Source organism: Juglans regia, chromosome 13 (assembly GCF_001411555.2).
Source record: "Juglans regia cultivar Chandler chromosome 13, Walnut 2.0, whole genome shotgun sequence".
Classification (NCBI taxonomy): domain Eukaryota; kingdom Viridiplantae; phylum Streptophyta; class Magnoliopsida; order Fagales; family Juglandaceae; genus Juglans; species Juglans regia.
The window spans coordinates 1,863,555-1,883,951 of NC_049913.1; the positions used below are offsets into that span (position 1 = coordinate 1,863,555).

The 20,397-nt window shown below is 36.1% G+C and overlaps 1 protein-coding gene across 6 annotated transcripts; it reads right to left on the minus strand.

The window, feature by feature from the left end:
- Positions 1-1,447: 1,447 nt before the first annotated feature.
- LOC108983126 (pre-mRNA-processing protein 40A-like) lies at positions 1,448-19,629 on the minus strand. 6 transcript variants are annotated; one of them, XM_018954668.2, is made up of 32 exons: positions 19,452-19,629; positions 19,016-19,145; positions 18,136-18,206; positions 17,729-17,797; positions 17,299-17,646; positions 17,018-17,206; positions 16,805-16,881; positions 15,496-15,565; positions 14,414-14,504; positions 12,995-13,050; positions 12,588-12,640; positions 12,439-12,496; positions 11,972-12,333; positions 11,812-11,884; positions 11,623-11,745; positions 11,464-11,532; positions 11,307-11,384; positions 11,021-11,107; positions 10,809-10,843; positions 10,572-10,677; positions 6,456-6,536; positions 6,285-6,377; positions 6,161-6,214; positions 5,923-6,039; positions 5,692-5,790; positions 5,271-5,318; positions 5,108-5,197; positions 3,449-3,556; positions 3,285-3,349; positions 2,625-2,727; positions 1,906-2,118; positions 1,448-1,779 (listed from the first exon to the last, which is right to left on the minus strand). In XM_018954668.2, the coding sequence occupies exons 3-32, from the start codon at positions 18,166-18,168 to the stop codon at positions 1,642-1,644; spliced, it is 3,186 nt and encodes a 1,061-aa protein (XP_018810213.1). In that variant the 5' UTR covers positions 18,169-18,206; positions 19,016-19,145; positions 19,452-19,629; the 3' UTR covers positions 1,448-1,641. The 6 variants fall into 6 exon arrangements, with proteins under 6 accessions (XP_018810213.1, XP_018810215.1, XP_018810218.1 ...); XM_018954670.2 differs by lacking the exon at positions 19,016-19,145 and having other exon boundaries at positions 17,729-17,788; XM_018954673.2 differs by lacking the exon at positions 19,016-19,145 and having other exon boundaries at positions 14,468-14,504.
- Positions 19,630-20,397: the final 768 nt, after the last annotated feature.

Genomic DNA, 20,397 nt, shown 5'->3' on the forward strand with positions numbered 1-20,397 from the left:
GACACCGTTTTTTACCATTAAAGGAAGGTACAAGCTTGTTGTGTGTCATGACATCGAAAAGGAAGATGATATTAATATTTTTTAATTTATTCAATTATTCATCGCAAACATCATACAAAGTTTGTATTACAAACAATAGGTTTAAGCAATTAAATAATACGTACCCACTAATTTTTTTAGAATTGTCGAGATAATACATTTTATCTCTTGTCGTTTTCACGCCTTGTAGAATTAGCAGAAAGATATATCATACATGTATTTGACAAAAGGTGAGTGGAAATTCGAACACGTGTTCTTTTGCTACAATGCATATACAATTAGGTACTTCAATTTTAACTGATATGATATTAGGCATGTTTGCTCGGGGAATGTTACGGGGATACATTACCTAAAAGCATGATTTGCCTGCTCGATAAGACAGGCTTGTGCTGGCTAGTTAATGGAAGTGGTCCATACCATATTTTAAATATAAATCTCCCCCAATATTTTTGAAGTGGAGGAACATGCCCTTTCCTCACATCCAAAGACTGTTTTTGTGCAGAGAGGATGATATTCAACAACAAAGGTCGTTGTTGCTCCATTTATTTTGGGGTCTATCTCCCCATATGTGGGTGAGCAGACATCAGCACTTGCGTGCCATAAGAGTTGTGCTACACAGAAGCCTCACACTCTGCACACCCACTTAAAAACATGTGATTTTACTTTTTTATTCTCATATTTCATGTTGAATTAATACATATCTTTGTGGTGTGAGAGGCAATTAGCCAAACAATAGAAAGGCCATTCAACATCTCAAAAAAGACCTTTCGTTACCTTTAATAGCCATTAAGTTCTGCTCGTCATCCTTGAGACTAGAACAATTTTCTTTTTCGTAAACCCTTTTGAGCAACACGTTTTATACTCTCCACGATTTTTGTCCTATATGCCATACCGCTCAAGAGTTTTAATTATAACAACAATATGCAGCCAGATAGAGCTGTATATTTCCAACCTTTAAGATAAGAGTAGGAAAAAGTAGCAACCCGAACCGTTACAGCTTGCCTAAATTGCTGGGCCATGGATTTAGCTAATTTTTAGGTTGAGGAAGATACTTCTAGGTTCTATCTCGACTGTTGTATATTTTGAACGTAATGCAGACTTCAGACCAAGGAAGATGTGCGATGCTTCAGTGGGTCCTATTAACCAAAACAGTAATAACAAAATGACTATTTCATAACTATTTTATAAATATACACATTTTGCACGAGGAATTAATTGCCTGCTAATAGTAAATAAGGTTGAATTTTGAGCTTTATGGTCCAGAGAAACTTGGAACTTCAAATATGATCACTAAGATGCTCAAATCAGTAGAGTTCCCAACAATTATCAGTCATTGTACAAAAGCTTCAGACTTTGAACTTTTTAATTGGCATTTAAATGTTATAAATGTTGTAGGACTTGCCGCTACTTAAATTAGTTCAAAGATCCCAAATTCACTATTAGATAAAGATGTGGCTGATTAAGCTAAAACACAATATTTACACTGATAGCAATACATTGCAAAGGTGTAATCAAGGCTAATTTGGAAAATAATTATCTTGCAAATGATAAAAAATATATCAAAAGTAGGGGAAAAAATTAGTGATTTGGAGGATTAAGAAGCTACCAACTTTGCCTATCCTCACCAAATTCCCCATCTTCAAGTTCCTCATGATCCCCATATCTACGAGAACCATTCCGGTGGTCTCTCTTATGTCGTTTATGCCTGCTCTCATCATCTGATTCAGGAGCGGATGCGTGCTGCACCATTTCTCAACCAAAAAAAAAGTTAAAAGAGCTACATAGATGTACAAAATAAGAAACCAAACGAAACAAAGAGAAACAGCAAGGCCATCTCCAAACATAACAAAGCAAATATCAACTCACCCGTCTCGATTTCTTGTGGTCACTGGACCCATGGGACTTCCTGGACCGATCTTTCTCATTTTCATCTACAATATCCTCAGAACTTTGATGCCGCTTCCTTTGTTTCTTGATATTGTCTTCTTCATCTTTTTCTCGTTCACGTCCTTCCTCTTTTTCTCTTCTCTGCTTGACTTTTCTCTTCTCTTTTTCCTCTCTCTCTTTTTCCTTCTTTGCCTACAGAATATAAAGAATCAGGAACTGATAGCTCCATATATGAGCTTTTGCCATATGAATTGCAACATCTATGGAAAGTAAGCTCAAATTTCCCGAGCCTTTTTACAAGTGAATGGTGCAATAGATGGAAATCGCTGAAGTTTAGGTTTTATGTGCACTCATAAGACTTCCAAACAACAGTTCATAGTAAAGTTGAAGCCTAAATAAAACTTGGTTTGCACAACGAAATGAACATTTCTAGTAAAGTTAGGGTGGCATGGCAAATTCTTCCATAGCTTCAGAAATACAAACACACATCATTAGCAGGAATGGTATATTCCAAACCATAGTAGAAGAGGAAAAAAAACGGCCACATACTGTCATGCAAAACATAAGTGAACATAATAATACTCTGCTGTTCACATAATGCAGAGTTTGACAAAGGTCCATTTTCAAATGCTGTCAATATCAGAATCTTAATGATCACACCATGGTTCATGGTGAGCGAATTGGTACCAGTTAAATACCTTTTCCTCTTTCCGTTTTCGCTCGTGTTCTTTTGCCTGTTCCTTTAGTTGTGATATATATTGCTCAAATATCTCCCTGCAAAGGCTTTCTTCTCCAATGGAACTACACAACCAACAATTCATCGAGCATGAATGTGAAAGTTCAGAGAAGTCTAAAAAGAGGGTTAAACCAACACATCAGGAATAGGTAATAAAATTGAACCTCAAGGTCCATGAGAGCTTGGGTATGATTTTTTGGTGATTTATTTTCTTCTTTTCTAATATAATAACATACTCCCCGTTTAATGAACAACATAACCAGGTGTTTCTGGACATGAATGAATGCATCATTCCTCATAGGACACTAAAATAACACAATGACTTTCTTCTATGTATCAGCATATCCTTCATAGCTTCTCCCCACCCCAAAAAGAAAAAATAAATAAATAAAAATAAACATAAATGAGTATATCCTCCTTAGCAATCCAAAAGTGAAGATATGTATATGCTTTTTAACAATTGCTCATGGTGCGACACTGTACAAGTGCTAAAAAGAAAGAACTCTCCCCACGATTTGTATTGGCAGATATTTAGGTGTGGATCATCAGTCTTTTAACCAAAATGACAATACAAAAGAGTTTAAGAGAAAGTACCCTTTTTCCAATTACTAATAAACAATACCTGAACTCTCGACTATCTGCAAACAGTTGTTTGCAGTCCTCCCACTTTGAAGATGCAGTTATTTCCTACAACAAAGTAGATGATCGGATAAATGGACTAATCCCTTTGCTACTCAACCATTACAAAATGAGTGCATCAATTAATTGCTGCAGATCATGCTATACCTTTATTGAACTAAGTAAATGAAAGAAGTCATCTGCAAGGCGTTTACGCTTTTTAGCTTCTTTCTCTTCCTTCTCCCTAACTCGTTCTAGTAACTCATCAAATATCAGCTGCATTGTAGTAGAGAGTTATGTCGGCTTGTTATAGGGCATAAGAAACAATGATAATGTGCATACTACAAGCAACAAGGAATTTTTGAAAGAATAGGTAGAGGAAATATCTATTTGCTTATCAGATGAAAACAAGCCTTTGCCAGCTCAATTATTTTACTGCAACATGACTGCTTCATATCAGAAGAGAACTCACCATAGTTTAACAAAAATCCTAAACTTTCCGAGGCTAAAGAAGAATGAATGCAACACAACATGCCTTTTACCCAGAGCAACCCCGTACTTGTGTAAAGATAGGCCTCTATAATTTTAGTTACTACAAGCCCAACAATAAGAAATATATACAGGTATTATGGGCATACCTTACATGGTTATGGCATCTTATATGAATTCCAGATTATAATAGATATATGAAGGCATCAGCAAGGCCATGCATGTAATGACTTGAGTGTCCTTTAGAGTCATACCACAGCTAAGGAATGTTGAGCTAAACTTTAGGCAAACTCTAGGCATTAAACAAGAAATCTTCATAAAAAACTTGGGAGTACTGCCTTAAAGAAAACTGGCCTTTAAGAGATCAATGGATGCAATTCTGCAGCCTAGCCACTTGAAATTGAACCAGAAAAACATGGATGTGGTAAATACAAGGTGGAATGTTTCACATTCTCAATTTTCAACTTTTTCAAATATTTATAGTTCATTTTAGGAAATTTCCTCAGGGCTTTCTTCGTAGCAAGTTCTTGCCTCTAATCCAGTTCTTCAAGAATTCTTCGCCTCATATTTAAAAATTGAACAGAAAGACACCAGTTGTAGTAACCTGATGCTCAGGTGTAGGATCAGTTATGGTGTCATTTATGCCCATCCTTCCAAGTTTTTCTTATAGTTATTGTAATCTAGCCCTTTTCCATCATTGATGTAGTCTTGGACTGCACCACGGCTCAAGCAGTAACCCATTTGTGCATGTAATTCCTAAATACAATTGCTCTATGTATACATTACTCTGTCCGAAAAAAGTGAGAAGAAATGCATGTACTGAGTATGATTTGGATCACGGGTTGACCGGATGACCCTTTTTGGGGGGAGAAGGGCTAGTCACACGTGGGTTGACCTGACACAAATTGACTCAATCCTGATTATGCCCAACCCTAATAATCCTATTATTATGCATCAGGTTCCCAAGTCGTGTCAAAAATTGACAGCCTAGTTTCAATAAAAAAAGTTTTGCTCTAACAAAGTTATAAAATACACATCAAATATGTCTTGAGCCCATAACTCACTCTTTGACCCAATATAATGGGGGAAGGAGGTGGCAAATCATTTTTAGCAAGCAAAAGATGCTCCAAGGACAATGATACCAAAATAATCGGTTAATGTTGTCCTAACAAAGATAATTCGAAAGTATATGCATCCATATGGGAGTTTTGAGCAACCAAGCATTCTAATAATACAAAAGGAACATGATATGCGGTACTAGAGGAGAAAATTCTTTTGTTGGAAGCAGGCAACCATATAATATAAAGAATAATCAACAATTGAGAGTGAAATTCATACCTTTAAGTTGACATCTGATATTGGTGGAGAAAAATCCTTTGAAATAGCAAACTTGAAGTCTTCAAGTACCCATGTAGATGACAGCAGAATCTGAAGATTAACCGAGTATTATTTACCTAATAAAATATCACCCTATAAGCAACAACAAAATGATACATCATACCTTTCCCAGCTTCACTGCATCTTTTATTCGAGTTTTGTCCTCATGATACTGTAAATAACTAAAAAATCTTAGTGATGAGTAACAATCTATTAATATGCACCATTTACCATCAACACAGGATGTATACAAAAACTGTGCAATAAAGCTAAGAATTGGATGCCACAATGTCATTAACTCTGAAAACCAGCTACATAACCATGACATTTTACCAACTCTATTTAATTCATTTACCACTTTACCACCACACCATAGTTCCAGCTTCTCCTTTCAATCAATAAACCATTAAGCTTGGGAAGGAAACAAGTTGAAGACGGGGTGATTTAATCAAAATAGTCTCTCAGTCCCAAAAAAGTTTGTCTAGAGAATTGTGACAAAAGCTGAAAGTCACGAGAACAACAAAGACTAAGTACAGTTTAGTTACTTGTTTCTCTAGCTCCTCAAGAACATCTTGAAATAATTCTTTTGGAGTTGAACCCGAGGTGTTTGATGCGACTTCTGTATATGCAAGCAAATCTTTGACCTGGAGAGGGAGAAAAGGCGTTAGAAAATATATATATATATATTTTTTGAGAAGTAAGAAAATATATATATAATAAAAGATATGCAGTGCTCATTTAAAGATATGAAATAAATAAGAAACAAGGCTGGTAACCTTCATGCAATAATCACGCCAGTGGGTTTTAGCTGTAAGAGTGCCAGCAGTAACATGCTCTTCCATCAATTTGCGGAATTCATCACGGTTTTTACGCTCCACCTTTCTCAATTCTTCCTATTTTGATAAATAAATAAATAAATAAAAAACTATAGATCAGAAATTTATGCCAAAAATGACGGGAAGGGTAGGAAAGCAGGTTAAATTGCTAACACAAAGAGGCTAAACATTAGAGCACCTTCTGTATCTTCCTCCGCTCCTCCTCTTCCTTCTCTAAATCATGTGTATATTCCTGCCACGACAGGTTAAATTTAGATTGAATGCCTGGTAGAAACTCTCCAGAACTACAGGCAGAAAATTACCATAAAAATATCCAAGCGATCCATTTTTTCAAGACGTGAACATCTTTCATCAGCCTCCAAGCGATCTTGAAGTTTTCGCCATTGGCTGTCTGCCTGAAGCAGGAAGTTAATGCATAAGCAATAGTATAACCTGCAAAAGAAAAGGATGGGGGGACATTGTCTGAAGAGTACCTTGATGAAGTCACAAGATTCCAAAAATTGCCTATATTCCATTACATTCCGTTTGCGTTCTTCTTCTGCCCTTGCTCGCTCCTAACAAATTAGGAACGGTAAAAGCTTAGATATTTGAAACTTGAAACCTTCAGAACATAGCTAGCTGTTGGGCTTTCAATACGAGGCTTCCCACCAAAGAATAATATGTAATAGACACAGCAAAAAGCTTATCTGATGTAACCAATCAAAATAATTAATCAAGTGTACATGGGAAACAGTTCCATTTGGAGTTTGAGAGAAAGAAATGGAAAGAACTTTGTTGCTATTCAACGGATGTCCAAACATTGAAACAAACAGTAACAGTACACCAGCAGAGCGAGAGGACACTCATGCCACCATGCTCAAAACACTCAATATACCATTAATTAGGACTCTTAATTCTTGAGTACACTCAATATAAAGGATTCCCAAGTGGTATGAACTTACAAAAAAAAATATAAAGAATTCCCTCGCTCATTCCCAATCTACTAAAATTAGAACTCCTAATGTGACCAGTAAAATATAGACCTATTAAATCCAATAGAAGGCTAACTTTGACTCAGAAATAAACTTACAGATCTGCCCCCTCGTCACAATATTAACCATAACTCCTGAAATAAAAACCCAAATGAGGAACCGGTTTACCGGTTTAACCCTAGACTCCCAATGACTTGACCATCAAAACGCATCTCAATCGATATTACTAATAAATTCCATAAATGAAAAGCTCAAGTTTCAAAAACTGAAGTGGGTTACTCCATGGCTTTCCAGTGGGGAATGGAGACCTCAACATGTCTCACTTGATATTTGCTGATGACACGCTCATCTTTTGTGGTGCTCAACTTGGTCAAGTTCAAGCCTTGAGAACGCTTCTCCTTTGTTTTGTTGTTGTGTCAGGTTTGAGCATCAACCTTGCGAAGTCGGAAATAGTAGTGAGGGTTGTCCCTGATATAGAGATTTTAGCTACTACCTTGGGATGCAAGATATCTTCGCTTCTTATGAAGTATCTTGGCTTACCTTTGGGTGCCTCCTTTAAATCTAATAGGATTTGGAATGATGTGATCAAAAAGGCGGAGAGCAGATTGACTGTGTGGAAGAGGATATACTTGTCTAAAGGCGGTAGGTTGACTTTGATTAAAAGCACCCTTTCAAATTTACCCACCTATTTTTTGTCTTTGTTCCCACTTCCCACAACACAAAGGTGACCAACCGCATTGAGAAGTTACAGAGGGATTTCTTATGAAGTAGATAGGGGAACGAGTTCAAATTTCACATGATCAATTGGTCAACAGGTTGTACCCCAATTTCTAGGGGGAGGGTTGGAGATTCGCCACTTGATGAAATTCAATCAAACTTTTTTGGGTAAATAGTTGTGGAGGTACCAAATCGAAAGGGAGCACTTATAGAAGTCTGTTATAGATTCACAGTTCGGGGATGCTCGGGTTGGATGATGCTCGAATGAGATTTGAGGCACTCATGGAGTGGGGTTGTGGAAAAATATTAGGAGCCTTTGGGGGACCTTTCAAGGACATGAACATTTTGTTGTGGGCGATGGTTCGCATGTCTGTTTCTGGTTTGATAAATGGTGTGGCAGCCATTGTCTACGAGATACCTTCCCTGCTATCTTTGCCCTTGCTAGAGATAAGGAGGCATCGATCGCCGATCTTTTGGTCTTTTCAAATGGCTCCCCTCAATAGAATATTGACTTCATTAGGGCAACCCAAGATTGAGAGTTGGAGTCCATAACGGAGTGTTTTGCGACATTATACTCCACAAATATTTCAGGGGGTACCGGAGACAAAATGCATTGAAATCATTCTAAGAAAGATATTTTCTCAATCAGTTCTTTTTATCAAAAAATTATGAACTCCGAAACGTCTATGTTCCCGTGGAAAAGCATATGGCAGACGAAAACTCCTTCAAAAACAGCTTTTTTTGTTTGGACAGCAGCTTTGGGCAAGATCCTCACTACAGATAATTTGAGGAAACAGCGGGTAATTGTCCTAGATTGGTATTGTATGTGCAAGAAGCATGGAGAGTCAGTTGATCATCTGCTTTTACATTGTGAGGTGGCCAAGGTCGTGGGATGATTTTTTCACAAGAGTTGGATTGTCTTCGGTAATGCCTTGTAGATTGGTGGATTTCCTAGCTAGCTAGAGAGGACTACACAGCTATTCTCAGGTTGCAGCAATTTGGAGATTGATACCAATATGTATGTGTTGGTGTATTTAGAGGGATAGAAATGCTAGAAGTTTCAAAGATCAAGAGAGAACAATGGATGAGCTAAAAGTTATCTTTTTTAAGTCATTGTTCTTATGGGCAGGGGTCATAGTTTGTAACGGACTTAGGCCTCGTTTGTTTTCACAGTTCATCTCAACTCATCTTATCTCATCTCATTTAATCATTACCACTTTCTCAAATTTTCATACAAAATATAATAAACAATTTAACTTTTTCAAATCTCAATTCAACTTTTTCAAATTTCAAAACAAAAATAATATTAAAAAAATATATCCTAACAATATTTTATTCAACTTTCAACTTTCATCTCAACTCAGAAAACAAATGAGGTCTTAGTGTCCATGATCTTCTTCTTTCTGTTGTAACCTCTAGCTAGGTGTCTTCATGTATACTTCATGTGTAACTAGGCTTTGCCTATTTCTTTGAATATAATCTCTATGATTACCTATAAAAAAAAAAAAGTTACCAAAACTGAACATCACTTTTCATTGCAGCAACTTGTTCCTTCTTCCATGCTTGCATCACTAAATCTTCACTGCAGTAACAGATGTGCTACCATGAAACAACCCCAATTAACTGAGTTTTTTTCGCTCTTTAACCCCTTCCACAGCAAGAACACTCTAAACAACCATTACTAAATCCCTCATAAACCTAAGGGTACCTCAAAAACCAAGGATACATTTGGTTTGCAGAATAAAGCCTTAGTTGTTTGGTTGGGTTTTTTGACAAGGAATCCCTTTTCCATAGAGAATAGAAATTCCACAAATTGAGGAATAGCTATTCCGAGGGGGGCCAAGTTCAAACTTTAAAAAAAAAAAAAAATCCTTTTTAACTTTTTGAGATGGCTGGCCACCACCACAAAGAGGTGGGGGGACCAACCCACGATGACCACTGAGGATGGAAACATCCACCCCGTAGATTCCGGGGTGGTCAAACGATTTGAAAAACATATAAATAAAGGTCAAACTATTATATAATATCTAGTGGAAATTAGAGATGAGAAAATTAGAGTTAGACCTAGAGAGAGACCAAAGATCAAACCACTGGGGAGGAAATAGAGATTTTTTTTTTTTATTCAGTACATTATAATCATTCTTTTATATATATATATATATATTAATAAAACCCTTTAGTAAAGATCAACACAAAGATGAAAGAAGGCTTTTTAAGCTCAAAAAGCCATCGACTTGACCATCAAGAATTCCAGATACACTGGACTCAAACTATGGTGTTTAAGGAAATTCCTCTTGGACTCAAACAGAGCATGGATGAGTACATTATTTATACATACAGAGAGTGAAAAGGACGAAGTAAACAAATTTGGATTTTTTTCCTTCAACTTTCCCAACAACCAAACAGATTCATTAAAATAGAGAATCAACGAATCCATAAACAAGTCGATACCCAATACAGATTAAAAAGAAAAAACAAGTTTCCAAACATTCCAAAAATCACACGGCCACCAACAAACAGATGGTCAAAGCATCCATCCACCACTGCACGACCCATCTCAACGGCAAACAGATGCGGCGACGGTGCCACAATGGCGGCGGCTAGGGACCTAGGGTTTCTGCTTCTGCCGCAGCAGAGAGAGAGAGAGAGAGAGAGAGTCGGGGGGTGGTTTTAACCAAATCAATGGGTTTTTTTTTTAAGGACCCGGTACCCGGGTCCCTAACCCGTACCCGGACCGTGTTGGTCCGGGTTTTGCAATCCAGGTTTCGGACCGGGCCGGGTTTTATGAAATGTGCTAGGCAAAAGGCAAAAAATAAAATAAAAGGCGGGAACATACAAATCAAATATAGGCATGTAAATATAACAATAAAGGAGTAGACGCTAGAGGCAGTAGACACCTACCTTCTCTTTAAGTTCCCCCAAGTAGTTATCAAACAAATCCCTGCGCTCTCTATCTCGTTCAACAGCTTTAAAACGTTCATCATTCTCAAACATACTCACTGCTTTGCTGGATAATTGTTCAAAAATACAAGTAGCAAAGAAAAGGCATCGTGAAATTGCCAGTATATGCAAAACTTCAACCAGGTATTATTTAAGAAGAAAATTTTCAAAGTGACACTATTTAGGTCTAAGACAAACCTCCATCTTGTGGATGATGTCAGCTCTGATGACTCCTTTGAAAAAGTCAGCCGAAGATGAGAAAATTCAAAGAAAAAATTAATGTTATTAGTAATGGAAGATTATATTAATAAATATAAAGGGCTCGGCCCAAGTACACAAGAAGTATATGCAAAGCACAAAATAAGATGACAAGATACAACAGAAATTTCCCGAAGCAGCAAACAACATACTTCCAACATTTGTTTAAATTCTTCCCGCGCTTTTTTCAGTTTGATGCGCCTTTCCTCAGCTTCTTGTTTTTTTCTTTGACTTAGGAACTGAAACAAAAAGAATGGACTGTATGATAAGAGCTGAAAAGCAAACAGCACGTGTAATTAAGAAATAGGTAGATAATACTTCCAGTTTTTCAGAAGTCTCGTGATAAAGAGTGTGTGCCAATACAACAACTAAAATCAGAGTAAAAATACTAACATATTTATATACATGGCTTAAAAATACATCCTTATAATGGCTTACCTCGTTGAAAACTTGCTTCCGCTCTCCAAGTGTCTTCAAAGCACCATATCTTCTATCATTGATTATTACTCTCATAGCCTGTTATACACATTATTGTTGTCAGTTACTAAGATAAATGATAAAAACACAGATAATTATATTGACATGATTAATGTACCCGATCCCAGGTCCAGTCAGACCCAACATTTGCAGACTCCAAAAGTGCTTTGAATGCATTTTTAGCCTCCTAAAAGAGAAAAGGCTGGTCAAAATAACTAGTTTATACCAAGAAAAACAACAGTAGGGAGAATTGGATGCAGCACATTCTATAATATACCAGCTTATTGGCATAAATCATGGGTTCAGGATCAACTGATTTCGCTTCCAATCCAATATCGTTCAGTTTTTCCCCTATTTCATCTTTTTTCACTTCCTCCAAGGCTTCAATCGCATCAACTCCCTAGAAAAACATTATTCTTCACTGGAACATAAATAACTAAAATTAAAATACAAACCCAAGGCATACCTCCACAACTTTTGCAGGAGCTCCATCTGCAGAATTAGGAACATCCTCAGCTGAAAGATTATCGGCATTCTCCCTATACAACTCGAGCAGAAGTAGAATCAAACAACATGCCTTTTGCAAAATACAGTCAGTATACTAAAGATAGTTATATTGACTATACATTGGTGCATGAATGGTACTGGCAATGGTGACAGCGGCTTCAGAATTTTCTGGAACAGCATCTGAAAGTGCTGCAACATTTAGAAGTGTCTGCGTTCCATTTGCATTTTCATCTGTAGTAGAAGCTACAACAGTTGAAGCCGGTGTTTCAGAAAGCAAGGGAGGTTTTAGATCACCAGCAGCAACATCATGCCCCTCTGAAGCTGGGCTTGATGCTACCCCCTGAGCTGGGGAAGATGAGGTTTCTCCACCAGATGGTGCTTTAACCACAGAGGGAGGCACAGTAGTTGAGACAAGAGGAATCTCAAATGTGTCTGGCTGTGTTCCCATAAAAGATGCCTTTTCTACTTGCTCACGAGCCAACTTGAAGCAAAAGTATGTGCAAGACAGTACATGGATAAAAGAAAATTAGGGTTGGGAAAAAAAATCAAAGAGAAGTATGATAAATTTGTTGACGTAGGAGGAAACCTTCAGCTCCTCAGGGATTGACCATTTGGATTCCTTGGTAACCTTGTTGTAGTAGTACCTGCAACACAATCATGAATATGAAAAAATTCAATCAACAATGACTTCAGAGGTTGCAAACCTAATAAAGAAAAAAATATTGGAGCACACACTTCCTTCCATCAGGACTTGTATATTCCTTCCAGTTAGTCGAAGCATCTGCTTTCTGCCACAGTTATAAAAAGCAAATAAATTAAAATTCTTTAGCATATAAAATACTCAAATTAATTCCAAGGAAAATACGAGCTCATTCCAGAATAGTGAAATAACTAGAATCTAGTAACGAAAACAGAACTGAAACAATAATGACATTAACAGAACAGGAAAGGAGGGAGGGTGGAATTAATTCAAATATAACTAACCGATCAAAAATAATAATTCAACTAAAACTAAGTCGCTTTCAAGCCTGTAATCAATTTCTTTTCAGTCTTTGATTAAATAAATAAATAAAATAACTTCAAAAGCAACTATAAGCTTCTTAATATTAGAGGCTTTGAAATCCTTTCTAGAGATGACACACCTCTCTCCCTCCCAGGCCAAAGAGTTTGGGCGAGGTTAACGACATACTCCGGCAATCTGTCAAGTTATTTTTTACAGTTAAATAATAGTTGCCACATACTGGAAGGTGCCTCATTGGATAATAATGAAATGAATTTTTTATATATAATTAAAATTTTATTGAAAAAACTGCAGCCCAAGTATACAGGACGTATATAAGAGAAACGCCTAAATAGAAATACAAAAAAGTACAAGAAAATCATAAGTACTTCATTCATTAAAGTCTAGCAATTCCCCATACGAACAAAGCAATAAAGACGACAAATTTAAGCTCATTCATTGTTCTCTCATGGTCTTACAAGAATTCTTTCGTTCATTTTCCCCCAACTACACCACAATAAGTAGATAGGGTCATCCTCCACACTGCTACAACATGTGAATTGCCTTATAAACCTCTTCAGTTTGCAAGAAGGTTTGCTAACCTTCTAGGAATAACCCACACTAACCCAACTCTACAAATTGGAGACAAACACTTCCTCTTCCAACCAGCCAATCTATGCTAAATCTTCTCAATCATACCATTCCAAATAGACTTGACCCTGAAAGTTGCTCCCAGAGGGAAGCCAAGGTATTTCTTAGGTATAGAAAATACCTCAAACCTCAATATGCTAGTCAAGCTCTCCACATTAGAAGCATTTCCCTACTATTTCATAGGCAGAGAAAATACCTTGCCCCCCAAAATGCTCGTCAAGCTCTCCACATTAGAAACATTTCCCACATGAACCAACTCTGAATTTGCAAAACTCACTTTCAGACCAGAAAACAATTTCAAAGCATAGAAAAAGTGCCCTCAAGGCAGATTTGACCTGGACTTGCTTCACAAGATATCATGGTATCGTCTGCAAATAATAGGTGGTAAATGTTAAATCTTACTTATATCGGGTTCCTTTTCAACTTCTTGATGGAATTGCTCAAACAAAATGGATTTGACAAGACGGGGTGAGCCACTTCCATTAATTTATTCGCAAGAAAATGAACTGTCCTATAAAAAATTCGAGAGATAATAGGAGCCTGTAATATGGAAACTACAACTTCATAGCGAGGCAAGAAGTGCAAAATTGAAGGTTCTCAAATAGCACATCACAAAATCGCAATATATCTATATCTATATATGTCGTTTTGTCATTCAATCAAATCAGATGAAAGATAAAATTATATAAGGGGACAACTATATATCCTACATTGACATTCAAATCCTAGGTCAACACAAGAATCTAAGATTGAAACGGATGATGAAAGTAATAGGGCCAAGAATAATGCACATCCAATTGTGTACATAGTCCTGAGGTAATCCACTTCTATTTATTAAAGAATCAACAAAAAGTTCAAGCAATTCAACTATAATAGTCAGGAAATAATATAAATGACAGGATTTACTAACATTCAAGCAATATAGTAGCTAGAGAAAGCAGCAAATACCCACAGCATGTCCTACCTCTCAATAGAGTAGCAGACCATGTACCTGTAAGCATCTTTAAAGCTATGGAAGTCATGCAGTGTATATATAGATAATATAAGAGAGTGAGGAAACAAACAAACTACAAACAGAATTGAAAACACCATTAACTTTAGAGGTCTCGAGGCAAAATTATGCCAGTAGAAGAAAATTGTCAAAATATCTATGGAATTCTAAGCAAAAGAGAATACCATGAAATTGCGTCAAAAGGTAAATGAGTAAGAGTCAATGTGGTACATGGAACAGATTAGCAGTCATCATGAAGTGTCGAGAAAACTACGAAGGTTTTGTTTGTCCATATTTTGACAAGACTATGCAATACATCAGCATAGCATTATGAAGTAATTATCACCATGAATTATCAAACTTGGGGGAGGCAGCCAAGGGAGAGATAAGAGACCCATGTTTTCCAACAAAAGTACAGAAGCAAAGAAAACAGATATTTAAACCACTGATCCAGAAACAAATGAACAGAAAAAGGGAAACTGAAAGGAAAGAGATATACATTACATTTGTAATCGACAGAGATAGACGTTGAGTAACTGTCACAATGACAAGCAACTTGTTTCTGTTTTATATAGGACAGAACTTCTGGCCACAATCAAGATTCAGAGAAACACATTTCTATGAAATGAGAATTGTTCTTCATCCAAAAGAGAGTTGAAAATATATTATCTGAAAGTTCCAAAGATGAATTGGATACAATCAACCTTAAAACAAGACAAAGAAGTTAAGAATAATAGTTATCTGCTTGACAGGAAAACCCTACCATATGAACTCAAGGAGCAATTTTTTTCACCATACCATAAAAAATATAGTTGATGGAATAACAAGCAAAACTTGAATCCATTAAACGAGAAGTTTGCTAGTACTAAACCAAGTCAGCCATACAAATCACTGGATCGACATGCACCAGCACGCATATACACCATGTATATACACACTATTCAATCACATTACTAACATGTCATACATTATGAAGAAATTAGAGGAAAAACCTGACTCACCTCAATTGGCGTCATCAGTTCTAAAGGCTTCTCCCAACTAGATTGCCTTGTTTTCTTGTTGTGATAGTATCTGCAGGATTCATGTGGTAGAAAGTAATGGTCAGATATCATGTATACATCCTATGTACATGGGCTATGTCTATTTTTCGTATTAGTAAAAAATGTTTTACCTATCAAAAAAATTTACTGTCAGAAGATGTAGTAAATAACTAATCAAACCTATAAAAATAGAAATGAGTCAAAAGCAATTGTAATATGCACGATACTTTGGTCCACTAAAGACGAGATAAGAATGTGGCACCTCGAAGCAAAGAGACATTCTCAATTTTTTTCCCACTAATTGCAGGGGTTGCCAAGATGGACTAACCAATTGACCATGTACCTTGATCTTTGTAGAAGTCAGTGCACAGCTTATAGCCATGCCAAACCAATCACGACAAATGATAAAAGACAGTAACAAACACTGAAACATCTCACTCAATCTATAAGTCATTTTAGAGCATATTTTAAGGCTCAAGAGATCCTACAGGCATGTGTTGATGCAAAACCATAAGAGCACAACAAAGCACCAACAGAGAAGCAAGCATGCAACAAAAGCAAATCCAAAAAAACCAAAAAATAGTAAATGCTTTTGAATATTTAATTGGCATCTAATAAATTTGGGCATTGCAATCTTGTGATTAATAAAGTTATTTTTTTTTTTGATAAGTAATAACTTTATTAGTAACAATGTAATAGGCAAAGCCCGAGTACACAGGTAGTATACACAAGAAACACCTAATACATTCTAGAACTTAGAAAAACGAAGACAAGAACGCGTTTACAGCCCCACCCTTCAGTACAATAGCAGAGAACCAGCTAAGTAGAGTGCTTATAAAAAACTTCCAAAATGCATCTCTATTGCGTTCCCGATTAATAAAGTTATTACTTATCAAAAAAAAAAAATTTCGGGCATTGCAATCTTCAACATCATCCCTTGGGATTAATTATCAGCTGGCTCACATTATTCAACGAGATAATAGCCCTAGTCAAAATTGGTCTTCCTACGGTGAGATTGTTTCATAATCAAAACATTAATTAAAGAGAAAGAGAACAGCTTAAGTACAAAAGGGATCAACATATTGTTTCAATGCATATATCCTTTCTCGAGGAGAGATTTAGCTGTGTCTGCTAGTAATTGATTGAAAGTCCACGTATGGCAAATCTAAAATTTTTGTTCAAAAAAAAAGAAAAAAAAATAGCAGAGAACATTGTAACCTAGATAAAGATTGGGAATCTAGGATCGTCTGCATCCATCAGAACCATATACCTTCTTCCATCAGCAGAAGTATGCTCTATCCAATCTGTTGGGGATTCTCTTGTGGTGTTAGGTTGGATGATTGTTGCCTGAAATTTTAATTATGGGCATTTCAACAAATTGATAAAGATGGAGCTTCTGATAGCAAAGGAATGCAAAAATGATTTGATAGTGTTGAAGAAATATGTGACTCAATGTCAATAGGATAAAAGGAAACAAGTTTACCGATGTCACGGTGGTGGGAACTAAAGGTTGTTTTGCATACTGTGCAACAGTGGCAGTACCCTGGCTTTCAGATGATAAACCAAGTTGTCTCCCAGAAGATATATCAGGTGCATGCATTTGAGGTGTAAACTGATACTGGGTGGAGGCACTAAAATTTGTATGCGGTTGACCATAAGAAGATGATGCAAACTGCATAAATGTATGTATATTAAGTTAAGTCAATCCCTAAAGAAGTATAATAAATAAAGAAATTTTGAAATGACAACACTTTGGAATCTTACAGTATATGATGAAGTGAGAGGTCTTTCTGGGCCACCCAAAACAGGTGAATAGCTATTTGGAGTTTGAGAATTTATCTGAGGTATTGGTTTTTCTGAAGTAATGTGCAAGTTTGGCTGAGCAATTGGCAATGGAATTGCCTGTGATGGGAGTGTAGCATGACCAGGCTGACCAGGTTGACCAGGTCTTGGAGGAAATTGCTGCATTGATTGAGAAAATTGGGGTTGCAGAGCATGATGATGAGGTAGTCCAACATTCATCCGTGGAGCACCAAGGCCAACAGGATAAAAATGTTGAGAAGGAACAGGATTGAATTGTTGTGACTGCTGTGCTGGAACCACCTGTCGGAACTGCAGCCAAGTGTAGGTTTTATCAGATTGATAATGATAATATATACAGGAGATGCAAACTCGGTGACAAGGGATGCATTACCTGAGAAGACATTGGTGCAACAAAACTTCGAGGGGGTTCCACCGAACCAACTATAGGAGGCTGAAGAGGCTTTGCCAATGAAAAAGAAATCAGATAGTGGATGAAAAAAAAAAAAAGCAGCATTCCAATCAATAAAAATATACTCCCTACTATAGCAAGCCTCCTTGCAAGAGGCTTAAACACCTCGAGTACCATAACCTTTTAAGGCATGGGCCTAAAAAAAAAAAAATTAATGCAAGTACGCATAGATGATTCCTTCGGGACCAATGCTATTATCAGGGATAAAAATCTTATATTGTTAACCTCCTATATTTCTTGAAACTCAAAGAACAGAAAATCTTGTCTGTAGAACTAACTGTTTCAAAAAGAATTAAATGCTACAAGGAATAGTATTATGGAAACACTACCTGTACACCAGAAAACCGAGGATTATTGGCCATTTAGCAAAGTGATGAGCCTCTAGAAAAAGCACAAACAACTGCAAAATCAACAATCATCACCAGCACCTTAAATCTCAAACAAATGACATGGTAAAACAGAAGTTCTAGATTTAGTATGCATTGTAACCCCAAAAAACCAGAATATGAAAATCTCATCAAGCGTGGGCATCGAATGATTTAACGTGATAAACTGATAAAATGATTATGATCAACTTTTTCTAATAAGTTCTACTTCATCTATTGCTTTATATAGAAAATACAAGACAATTGAGAAACACGTCCATAACATAAAAGTGATAAACCTAATAACGTTTTTTAATAAATCCTAATTACGTTTTTTTAATAAATTCCTAATTACATTTTTTGATAAATCTCTTACTTAATAAAAAAAACATTATGAATCTAAGGTGTAGATGGCACTTCTTTTAGTTTTCTATTTTTCAAGAGTACAAGGCACTAATTTATGAAAGGATAATGATGGTGAGATAAAAACATAAATGGTAATTCTAACACTGGCATGCTGATAGTGGTGTAGGAGATAATTGCAGGGTTATGGCAGCACCTCGGTACAGACGATGGAAAAATGGAGGCAGAAAACAATGGTAGTGCACCAAAATGCCACTTCAAAGGTAGCAATCACAAATGCCAAAAAAAATGCTAGTTTTAATTCAGATTTTAGGCATTCTTATTTTTCAGTTTCAAAATCATTCTAACAAAGAAGTAATATATAAATTATTAAATTTTCTCATCGTATTAACCAAACAACAGACAAGATCAAATGATCCAAAACCATTTCAACAGACAGTAAGAAAAGGAATTGGGCTACAGTACCGACGCAATAGCATACCACAGCAAAGATTGCAGCGTGTTAGTTTTCGAAACGGCCCTTCAATTTTCTAAAGAGGCTCTTTATGCACCAGATACCATAATGTAGAAACCGGGATACCGGAGAAATTCAATTTACCTTGCCTCAAAGACTAGCAAATAGTCACGTTATTCACATATTAGACCAGTTGAGAGAAACAAAAATCAAAACAAAACAAAATCTCAATCAAAAGCCCTAAATTCCCTGATACCAGAAACCCAGAAAAACCCTAGCCCAAACAATAATTCCTTTTAAAAGTCCAGAAGTTTATACGTAACGAAAAGAAAGCCAGTCACATTCTTGACAAGTAAACTCGAACAAAAGCCATAAAATCCTGGCCTAACTGTACCCTAATTAAGGAAAGATCAGCATTGAGAATATGACGCAATTAATGGAAAAGGGTGGGGGAAATCTTTACCAGTTCTCTGTAAGGTACTTGACAGAGGCGCGCGTGAGTCGGCTACTACCTAACTTTACGAGACAACGGGCTTGGGAGAAGTCAGTGCTTTACTAATTCATAGCATAGCTTCGACCGAGAGAAGAAGACGCTCTTCTGAAGGACTCAAGAAGATGTATCTTAACCTTAACTTAAAACCGACCAAATTCTACATTTATAGCTGAGGAGCCTCCGGAAAAACTACCTACTTCTTTGAGGAGAAAACCTATTTAATTTTTTTTTTGGATAAAAATTTTATGAGTAATCACTTTTACATATTTTTTCATGTGTTTTACTAATATGATTAATTGTATCAATTTCTTTTAATATAAAATAACTCTTTTAATCAATCATATTAATAAAATGTATAAAAAAAATATGCAAAACTATTTTATATAGCGTAACTTTTTTTTCAATTCTTCTTCTTTCTCTCTATTTTTTTGTCTTGATTTGAACGTATTTAAAGAGTTGTAATATTGATAGGCACATTAGGATTGGAAATTTTATTCATTGATTTGAAACCTGATGAAAATATTGTTTTTTAACATATTTAAGAGAAATTATGACTTTTTAATAAATAAAAATAACGGTATTAATAACTATCATTTGTGGCAGAGCAATATCTTATACAAAAACTCAAAAAGGAGCATGGGGTTAAATAAAATGGTATAATCAGACTTCAAAAAAATATAAATTATGTTATCCTCAAGTCGATGAATAGAATATAATATACATATCATTTAAATTATAAAATTTAATTTATAAGATTTAAAATTTAAAAGCCACGTAAGTATAGCGTACAATCTACCAGGGGGCTTTTTTAATGCAAAAATGCTCAATACAGTCGCCTTATGTAAACAGTGCATAAACGGCTGCTGATGTGGAAAAAAAACCAAACGAACCGTTTCGAGAAAACCAAGCACACCAT